The sequence below is a fragment of the Stegastes partitus genome, unplaced genomic scaffold (genome assembly GCF_000690725.1).
Source record: "Stegastes partitus isolate 25-593 unplaced genomic scaffold, Stegastes_partitus-1.0.2 Scaffold1078, whole genome shotgun sequence".
Lineage (NCBI taxonomy): Eukaryota > Metazoa > Chordata > Actinopteri > Pomacentridae > Stegastes > Stegastes partitus.
In genome coordinates this window covers 138,334-149,131 of record NW_007578809.1, presented here as the reverse complement: position 1 = coordinate 149,131, position 10,798 = coordinate 138,334, and the positions used below count along the sequence as shown (strand labels likewise).

Below are 10,798 nucleotides of genomic sequence, written 5' to 3'. Positions count from 1 at the left end.
GGTCAGGTCGTTGTTGTCCTCGATGTCATTCAGCTGGCTCTGCAATGAACCTCTGGTCGACAGCCGCAGTCCTCAGACTCACTGGAAAATAAGGCTGAATAATTAATTGATTTTAAATCAAAATCACAATTTCAAAACAATTCAAGTAGGTTTAAGCTGTTGTGTCAATGGTTTTACAAATTCACGCCTTCTTGTGTGACAGTCAGTGGTTAGTTCTCCATTAGTGTTATATCTATGACACAATATTGAACTGAGGCACGACTTCCAGAAATTATATCCCACATCAAACATCAATGTCTAACAGAAAATAGGACAGGCAACTGGATGAGATTGAGGACTAGCAGCTGAACTTTCTCAATAAAATACTTATTTCTGGCAGCTTTAATGACGCGATCTGTACGATTCTTCAGGAAAACAGATCATATTAGGATATAAGATTATCAGATTACCATTCCTAATTCCAGGAACACAAATTACTGAAGAACCTGAGCCACCTGTGCACAAAAAGAAGAAGGCAGTGCACCTATGCACTCAGATAATTAACCTTCTGGACACCAAAACCCACCAGCTGCATGGTGTCTTTAAAAGTAATTTTAAAAAGAGCCAGAAACTGTAAAAGCAAAAAGAATAGTCACATTTTCAACTTGCCGATGGCCCCTTAACTACTCATTAGCAATGCGCCGTTCATTTACTAAAACGTAATCAAATCTAAACTTGAAACCCTGATGTGTTTACGCAGAGCAGAGAGGAAAAAACTTTTAAAATATGAAAGTAGAAAAATATCGATAGCATGTGATGTTCACATCTTTTTCAGTACTGGTAACACCTGTGGGCGGTTTTGAGAATATTGAACATCAAACAAATTCAACTTTGAAGTTGCACAGAAGATATTTCTGAGTTCTCTCTTCTTCTTCTTCTTGGTTGTTCTGCTTCCATAGAGGTGCAGGACTAAACTGCAGTGAAAAATGAGCCCACGTTGAGTAAAAATTCAACAGAAGACAAAAACGCCAAAAAATCTGCTTGGAGTTCAGAGGGTTAAATAAACAGGGTGATCAAAAAATATAAATGAAAACTATTACATTAACAAATAAACTGCATTTTAATAGCAGCCAATAATCGACAGGAAACAGCAGATTGATCAATGCGTAGCTTTATTTCACCAACAGATTTGTACAGTATTTCAGTCTTAAAGGCCTAAAATGTGCTAAAGGCTTTATTTTAAATACCTGCTATAATCAAAAACACACAGATCTGTTTTATTTTAGCCATCACAGATTCTTTAAAACACAAACTGAGGTCTGATGTGGTTTAAACAACATCAAAGTATTGCTCTTATAATCCAATGGCAGCACCACAAAGCGAAGAATTCACACCTGAGATTAAACACACTCTGAAAATACTGCATTAACACGCAGCCACTGGAATATTATCTGTTCCAGACTTTAAATCACAGTTTAAATTGTAGATGTTGAATAATTAAGCGGCAGCAGCAGCAGCAGCTTTAAAGGTCACAGTTCACTCCGGAAACTGTGTTTGGGCTAACATTCAACTCTGCTGAAACATCTCCACAGCTGTGCAAATACATTTTATTCTGCAATGCTGATACGCTGCTGCTCATTAAACTGTTTTCTGCATATTGACTTTAATGTGTTACCTACTGGCTTGATATTTTAACCTGAGTATTTAGATTTATTTTAAGCACAGTTTAAGACATTTCATGAGGTATGTTTATTTAAAAATCTGTTTCTGTACAAGCATTTAAAAATAACACTAAATTAAAAAAAAAAAAAATAGTAAATGTTAGACCCAGATGATTTCTGGTATTTTAAAGATAATTTAACAATTCAAAAGTGTTGCAGGTGACGCTGTGAAACACTGTTTTTATTGTCTTTTAAAACTGAAAAGTCTCTGTTTACCCCAACAGATGCTGCCAGTATTTTTTTTGTCTGCTCTGATCAGCTCAGGTAGATTTAGTTCTTAGTGAATATTAATGCAGTTTACTGCTTTTATAGTAATGTAGCAATTAACTGATGAAGTTGTGCTTTCCATAAAAAAAAATAAAATATGTTGTATCTCTGTGTTTTTTTTGTGTGTGCCCTGTTTTGTCATTTTGTCTTTTTTTTTAATTTTACCACCACCAAGAAAAAATTCACACTACTGTTTTAAAGGTCGACAATTTTACTTTGCTACCAGGCTGCAAATTGATGGCTGGCTGCATTATCAATCAATAATCAATTAGTCGTTAAAGCAAATAACTTACAGTGAATGTTTCTTCATGTGCTGATAAGGGCATTTTTTAACGGTGAATACTTGATGTTCATGACCAAGCCAGCAAGTGCTGTAAGTCTGCAGCAGAGGATGTGCATTTTCATGATCGCAGTTGTAGAGTTGCATTTGTTTACTCTAAATCAGAGCTAGCTTTTTAAGTCCACAGACATTAGTAAATAAAGTACAGATTATCATACAGTGTGCTGAATGAACTTCTAAACTACTAACCCGTTAGTTAGAAAGCACTATTCGGTGGAGCAAACCTTTAACACTGTAAATATCAGACAGAAAGTAGTACTAATAATCATCCTATTTGCCTGGTGACACGATTGTGACAAACAAGGATCCTACAACTGTGTTCATGTAACTGCAGCCTTATTCATAACACTGAAGCCACCTCAAAATCAATAAATGCACAAATACATGACCGCCACAATATACATGACCTTGATTTTACACAAGAAATCTGTCTGACAGTCATTAACTGTTACAGAAGTCTCTGCATGGTGCCCGTAGCTAGACAAACCCCCATAATGCTCTCTGAGACACAATCACTAAAAACTAGCTCACCATCCACAACAACCAAAACACAACTGAAAAACAATCACAAAACTACTCAGAACAATTTGGATTTGAGCATGACTATTCCTTTGATTCTTTCTACTTGCATTCGTTACAGTATTAAATGGAGGAAACAAACCCTTGGCTTCCATCTCATTAAATGGTAAGAGGCTCCACCCAGTGGAACAACCAGGTACTACAGCTGATCTACAATACATTTGGATGCTCATCATCTTATTAATGTACTCGACTTCCTTTTTTCCCCCTGAAAAATTCAAAAGTAACAAGCAGATAGTCACCTAATAATGATGGCTACCACTTTCAAATGATTAACACCAAACTGTGCAGAGCTCTCTCAAAAATAATCCTGCAGTTTGCAGCCAAAAAGCAGTAAATTTTTAGGAAATTATGAGAAAAATTTAGGTGATGTTGTCTGGAAAATATCTCTGCTCAGGTAAAGCTGGGAAGGAGCCTTGTTGGATATAGTGCAGGTTATTTGGTAAAGAAAAAAATAAAGAAAGAAATGATTTAGTATAAATTGCTTCAACAGGTTAAACTAAACTCACAGAGAGGTGCGGGTGACTGGAGACACCTGTGTGGGCGAGCGGAGTCTTAAACTCAGAAATATGCACAAATATTGAAAGGTCAAACCTCCAGTGAAGCATCATTCTTGTCTGACTTTCTCTTTGACATCAGACAGTAAAAACTGACCTGGAACCAGACAGACTGAGATTCCTCAGATTACCTGAAGTCTGAGTTTTAGAAAACGGATGAGTTCACACACGAACACACTGATGATCAAACTGTATTTGTGTGCTTCAGTTTTTATTAATTAAATCCTACTGGGTCAGAAGGGTTGATTTTAGAGAATCGTATGTTTGTGTCATGTACAGTCACCCTGAGTCTTTATGCGTCTCATCAAATTAAAGTCTGACATCAATTTCTATAAAAATGGTGCCTCCTAGAGGTAAAAGCTGGAACTGCAGTTACACTGAGCCCAGAAGATAAACTGCTACAGAAACATGGAGGTTTACAGTCCAGAGAAAAAATAATAATTCAAGCAAACAGTATTTTTTTCCTATTTTTTGTTTCAAACCATGTTTTAGGCCTCTTTTAGCACTTAATTAATATGGCGTCATTAGTCAATCAATTAGAAGATAAACAGAAATTTACGGTATTTACATAATGAATCAATTTAAGGTCAGATATGGCTTGTTGTTTTTTTAGTAGGCTGTTGCCACATTTGATTCTAAACAGAAGCTTTTAGGTTTTGATTCGTTGGTCGAATTTAAGGACTTTTCAGGCTGAATTACATTTTGAAAGTGAAAAAAGGTAAATACAACTCCTGCAGCAAACACACATTGAGAAACAAAGCTTTCTTTAAATGTTTATCATGAATTTTCATTCATCTTAGGGGCAACAACATCTAAATAGAGGTCTGCTTTCATGTTCATATTGCACTAAATTCCTGCTTATGTACAAGTTTTTCCATTAAAATAAAAATTCAGAGCATTTCCTTGAGGCAAAGTTTAAATAAAACTGAACCCCAGAGCACCTTAGATGCAGCTTCCTGTAGACACTTTGCACAGAGAAGCTTCTAGTCTCCAGTCAGTTCTTACAGCAGCTCAGACAGATGTGAGACCGAAAATTACTTTGAAAACAGTGAAATAAGGCGTACTAATGTCAGTTTAAGGGATTTTATCAACATGGGCTGTATTTTAAACGTCAAAATCCCAGATCGATCATGTTTGGATTGTACAAAGCCAAAAAATATGATGAACAGTCGATAAATTTTGGAGATCCAGAAGAGTCAGATTCAGACTTTACTGATCCCAAGAAGGGCAACTCCAATTCAGCTGACCCGGTCCACAAATATACAGATCTTAGACGCAACTTCATCGCAAAAGTCAACAACTGACGTCTGCAAAAAACAACATCTGGATCAGCCAGAGTGGTTTTAGAAACTGACGGAGTTCAAGTTGAACTGTTTGGAAATTATGATCTTAAAGGAGCAGCGTTTGAAGAAAATAACTCTCTGCCGGCTGAAATATTCTGCTTTGGGGTTGTGTGGTAGGATACACCGCTGGTATAGGTATATGAAGCACAAGTAAATATGTAAATGCCAATCTTTTAAAGATCAAGCTTCAGTTCAATTTTCATTGTGTATTCGATTTAAAACATGGAGCATTACCAAATGATACACCACTGAATGTCTGAGTGTCACACAAGAAAGACAACATGAATTAGTAAAACCACATCAACACGACAGTTTAAACTTTGAGTCAGATGTGGTACAAAAAATAAGATGTGGCAACAAAATATTTATATCAGTGGAACCACAGAGGCACGATGAACCGGGAAACTTTTAACATGCTCCAGTTAAATAAAATGGAATTACAACATTATTCTAATTATTTAATAGGCACAACTCAGATATCCGAAATTACAGCCTTTGCGTTTCAAATTGTTTCAAATTGTGTTTGCAATTAATGGTGGTTAATGGTTCTGTACAAGTTACAGACAAGGAAATTGTAGGCAGATTATCAAGAAACTGATGAACTATTAAAATCAGATGCTGTGATCTGAACACCTCAGCTACTTTCTGTAGAAGAGATCCAGACTCACTGATTCAGTGGATCAGATGCTAGGACCTGAATGAGCTGCACACGTGTTCAAAATTTTGCAGTTGTGCTCTTGGAAATGAAGTGACTGCTGGTTAACGTCGACGAATGAGCTTCAGTCACTATTTCATATTTGTTGTGCTGTCTGACAGCAGAAACAGAAACATCTGTAAATAAAAACAGCTTTACTGTGAATTCAGCTGTAATAAAATGCAGTTTCTGTGAGCACAGAGAGCAGGAGAGAAGCTAACAGATGTCAGGCATGGTTAATCCTCGGCAGAATGCAAATAAGACAAGATGATGTCAGAAAAAATGCTAATTAGCGCCCCGACGTCGTAAAAATTCATGAAGAATTCCTCTAACAAAAACAGAAAGACTCTCAGCTGCCTCACGCTACAATCACGGTTTAATTTTTTTCACCATTTTAAGTTCTTCAAGTAAAAAATAGGATTTCCATATCTATGTTTGCTGCAGGAGAAACATTTACTGACACGCCCATTTTACTGTTTTATAAATGTAGTGATTACACCAGAAAATAATCACATGACACAATCTCGCATCTGCTCCCCTTCAGATGGACAACACACAGTCTTTTACAATAGCTTAGCATTTCTAAGTGGAGACATTTTACTAATTTGCTGTCGAATAAACTACTGCTCACAACCTGCAACACTAATCTTGCATTTTTAGCTGAAATCACATATTTTTAAAGTATCTGTTCTATTTCATCTGTTTTTTTAAACTGTATAAATGTTCTACTGCCTTCTGCTTTAAAGCACTTTGCAAATCTATTGGTACAGTGTTCATGTTCAGTTCATTTTAATTTTTATTTAAGTTAATGTTAGTTTTGTCTTCTTCTCAGTTTTTTTTTTTTTTATACAAAATGTCTAGTTTGTACCTTTACATTTTATCTACTTTTCTTCTTAATATGTAGTTTTTCTTGTTTTTTTCATCCACCTCGTTTGTTTTTTGTGCGGTTTCTGCGATTTATGTTATGTTCTGTTGTAAAACTGCATTTTCCCCTCTAGATTATTACTATTGTGTTTCATTTTAGACCCAAGCAGTCAAATATCTGATGTTGAACTACTGTTGGCATCTTTTAGCCAGAATCTACACGTTGAATCAGACATTTGAGTCTTGACTCGAAGAGATGAACGGATGTTAAACAGATGTTATGGAGACAAACAGCGATGGATCACTGTGAAGCCGTGGACATGAAAGGCTTCACCTGTTGGATCTTTCTCGTCTCCTCTTCAGCTCCTCTTCGTATCTCTGCAGCTGAGACATGAAGCCGGGGTTCGGATCGATCACGTGACGAGCCGTCTTCACTTTCTGGGAACACAAACGAGGATGAGTGTCAATCAACAGGTTTCATGTTGTTATACTCTGAAAGAAGCTAAACTTATTGTGTATAAACCTGTTAAACATACGTCACATATGAAGGATGAATCATTATGTAAACTTACTGCATGAACCATTTATCAAGTTACAAATATAAGAAATTAGGAGTTTATAAGTGCTGCTGGTCTTTTTCTTTAGAAAGATGTTTCACTATGCTCAACATATCTTCCAACAACTCGCCCCTCTGTATGCTATTTTTGAGCCATTTTGTTGTCTCCTCTCTGCTTTATGGAAACACTGCCTGCAGTTCAGCCTATAAAAGCTCTAACGTTTTGTCTAATATTTAACTCTGGTCAAAGCTGGGTCATCATGGCTTCTCAGTTGCACCAAGGAGCTCAAACTTTTTAGTTTTCTACAGGATTTGTTCTGTGCAAACGCTTTACTTTTGGCATAAATGTAGATGAGACATGTAAAATTAATTAATTTTGAGGAAATGACACCATTTCAAACCTATTTTGAGTTAATTTTCCTGCCAAACTGTACAGCACACGACATGTTCAAGGACAGTCAGGGATGTTGAAAATCTGGTGTTTCTGGCTGAGAAATGGTGCTATTGAATTTAAAATCAGAAAACCTCAGATACTTTTTGGACTGGCAAGCAACACTAAAGACTTTTTTTTCACCTCTGCTGTAAAGGTTTTGTGTTCAGTCTAAGCCATTCAAGTTAAAGAAAGGTGAGTAAAAATCAGCTGCAGGAACAAGTTTAGCATCAAATCAAAACCAGTCCAGAAGAGTCAAACTGTTGTCATTAAACCATCAGTGTTTAGTGACAATCGGCTGAGTTGTTGTTTCTGGTGCAGCTCCTCTGTCAGGTCGAGGGCACCTTGGATAATAAAAGCTGTAGTTTCAGAAAATGAGCCTCTGCGCTGCAGCTTGAACACAATATGACACATTTCTGACCTTCAGGCAGTAGGACGGTCAGCAGCTCACAGCACAGCGAGGCCTGTTTGGCTAATAACAGTATCTGCAGTGATTCTAGGTCCAGCCAGGAGCAGGAAAATAAAGTCAAATAAATCATCAGCAGAAATGACGTTCACAGACCAAAGACCCTGCAATTCATCAGTCACTTGGACTCACTTTATTGTTGATGTTTCGGTCCTCAGACCTTCATCAGGAAGAATCAGACAGACGAAGAGCAATGGATATAAAAACTGTTGTTGGTGCTGAAATTTTGAGTAACAACACAAAACTAAGTTTGACACTTTCCATTCACTGTCTATGTAAAACGCCCTGCATTGCACTCTGGTAGTGCTGCATTGTGTTTCAAGCGATGAGGCATTGCATTGCCCGCTAGCTGCCCGCACCCCTCACAACGTTATGCAAATGTGGCACGTCCAGCAGTGGTCCACTGCCTCGGGAATCTAAAGTAACCGTTTTTAAACTAAAATGAGGACAGATGCAGCAACTGCATAGCTTATTTAAACAGCCGCCATGTTGGTCTGGCACCTCTACAGGACTGGTTTCCAGTGAAGGTAAAGTGCCTGTCATGTGACCCGCCTATCAAGCCTGTGATATTGGGAAACAGTGCATCGCCTAGTGTGTAAAAATGCCCCTGTGGACATGTGCCGTCAGATGTGAAGCTACCAGGAAGCCATTATCCTCCATTGCCACCATATTCACACAGAAACAACACTGAATAACCAAATGACCCTGCACATAGGGCCAAAAATGTCTTTTAGTCGTTATGTTGCTTTACATCTTACACTTTATCTAAAACTATGCTGCAAGGTGGAGTGGTGGTTAGCACCGTTGCCTCGCAGCTAGAAGGTCGCCGGTTCGCATCCTGGTGAGGACACCCGGGATCTTTCTGTGTGGAGTTTGCATGTTCTCCCCGTGTTGCGTGGGTTCTCTCTGGGTTCTCCGTCTTCCTCCCACACAGTCCAAAAACATGTTGAGGTTAATTGGTGATTCTAAATTGTCCGTAGGTGTGAATGTGTCCCCTGCCTTCACCCTGAGTCAGCTGGGATAGGCTCCAGTCCCTCCGCGACCCTAGTGAGGACTAAGCGGTGTATAGATAATAGATGGACCGTATCTAAAACTTGACAATGAACAAGAGTGTTTTGAAGACTTTTTTGTAATGTAGTGGGCTGGTATTTGTATTTTTCCCCGAAGAAGGGCAAAACTCACATTTTCTGTTAAACATCGAGGTTTGAGGTTAAAGTATTTTGGTTCAACAACAACATCAATACTGAGGAATAATAAATGGTTAAACATCCTCACCTGTAAGGCGTCCGTCAGCGTCAGTCTGCGGTGCTTCATCAGGTAGGCGACGCAGACGGTGGCCGAGCGGCTGCGTCCGTTCTTGCAGTAGACGACACTGCGACCTCCGCGGTTCGCCTCCTTCTGGATGGCATCGGCACAGCGGTCGAAGTGGCTGTAGAGGTCCTCGTTGGGGTCATCGTAGACGGGGATCTGCAGCTTGGTGATGCCGGCGGAGGGGAACGGCTGCTGCTTGGACACGTTGATGCACAGCGTCACCGCCTCCTGCTGGATGAGCTCATCGCTGCAGGCCGAGCGGGCATTACTGATGAACAGAGCACTGGTGACTTTACACAGCTGCAGCATCCTGGTCAGTGCGCGGAAAGACTGACCCTCGCAGGCTTCCTTACTCAGTCAGGAAATGCTGCCTGGTCAGAAAAACAAGCATTTCAGGATGACTGTTGCAAAAATGGTTAAGGTGAGCATTTTCTGTGGCTACAAGTTGGTCACATTTGGGAAATTAAAGTATGTTGGTTAAAATTAACAGGAGATGATACATAAAAGAAGACAGAATGTGAACCCTGGTCAGATGCTACACCCATCCATCCACCCCGACCTCCTCTGCAACATCATGTTGCATTTCAGTAAAGCAAGAGAGGAGTTATTATTCACGCAACCTGCCAGTAAGTTAGAAAGGCATGTTATCTTTTAAAAAAAAACAAAAGTTACACAATTTATCAGCCAAAAACTGTAAAAACGGTCCTGAAACTTTTGTGTAACTTTCAGTTTTGTCAGAAATTGCCTGATGAATAGATAACAGTTGACTATTACACATAGTGATCCCAAACCTACATTAATTTAACTCGTAAACAAACAACAACAACCAAAAATGCAGAAGAAACATCATTTAACTTTTCAGTTTGATTTCTTTATTTATTTGAAATGATTTGTTGTCTGCACCTGTTCAATATCAGATGAAAGGTTAGAGTATATTTTGTTAATTAAAAACCATAAATGACAGCGTAAGGGTGACAGTGATAAATGTTCTTGTGAATCTCAATGAGTCACATTTGCAGCCTCTGACAGAACAGATCATCAGTGTGGTCATTGAACGCATCACACAGTCTGAACATGAAGGACACCGAGACTCACATTCAGCTGATCTTCAGGCTCCTGCAGATTCAGTCCGTTGCTGCTTTTTCAGAGGAAAACGTTAAGACGGGCGGACGGTTCACACTGATCCGGTCTGTTCAGGCCTCCTGGTGACCCCCAACTGCTCCGATCAACACAACACACACAGACACACACACAGCTGCTAAATTTACTGCTGCTGACAGCTGCCCTGGGTCCTAATGCTGGTCATATTCAACCCTGACAGCTGAAACAAGTGGAAATGTGTTGACAGAAACTAGAGAAGCAGAGCTACTTTATCGGTTTTTTAAATTAAAAAAAAACTTTCATAATTATAGACATTATTTTCTATACATTATATATACACATCTGCAGAGTCAAACCAACACTGAACGTCTCGACTAAAAAGTCCGATGACTCATTCATTCAATTTGAATCAGATCTATCAAGTCAGCACAAACAGTAAGCTCTGTTTCTGTAAACCCAACATTTTTGGCCATTTTCTAAATCGAACTCCTCCTAGGGGGTTCGTCATACACACCTGAAATTTGGCAGGCACAGACTACAGGACGTGGTGACTAAAAGTTCTTCAAATGCTCCGCTGAGGCCCGGTTTGG

The 10,798-nt window shown here is 38.9% G+C and overlaps 1 protein-coding gene across 1 annotated transcript; it reads right to left on the bottom strand.

Annotated features, from left to right (window-relative positions):
- Positions 1-6,492: 6,492 nt before the first annotated feature.
- dusp28 (dual specificity phosphatase 28) lies at positions 6,493-9,416 on the bottom strand. Its single transcript, XM_008295812.1, has 2 exons — positions 9,072-9,416; positions 6,493-6,782 (listed from the first exon to the last, which is right to left on the bottom strand). The coding sequence occupies exons 1-2, from the start codon at positions 9,414-9,416 to the stop codon at positions 6,675-6,677; spliced, it is 453 nt and encodes a 150-aa protein (XP_008294034.1). The 3' UTR covers positions 6,493-6,674.
- Between the last annotated feature and the right edge of the window lie 1,382 nt (positions 9,417-10,798).

What these genes read in the sequence shown, in the direction of transcription:
- dusp28 (XM_008295812.1), bottom strand. Translation starts at nt 9,416, where the DNA reads ATGCTGCAGCTGTGTAAAGTCACCAGTGCTCTGTTCATCAGTAATGCC. An exon ending in CGCTGACGGACGCCTTACAG is followed by an intron (nt 6,783 to 9,071) that starts GTGAGGATGTTT and finishes TTGTGTTCCCAG; the next exon opens with AAAGTGAAGACGGCTCGTCA.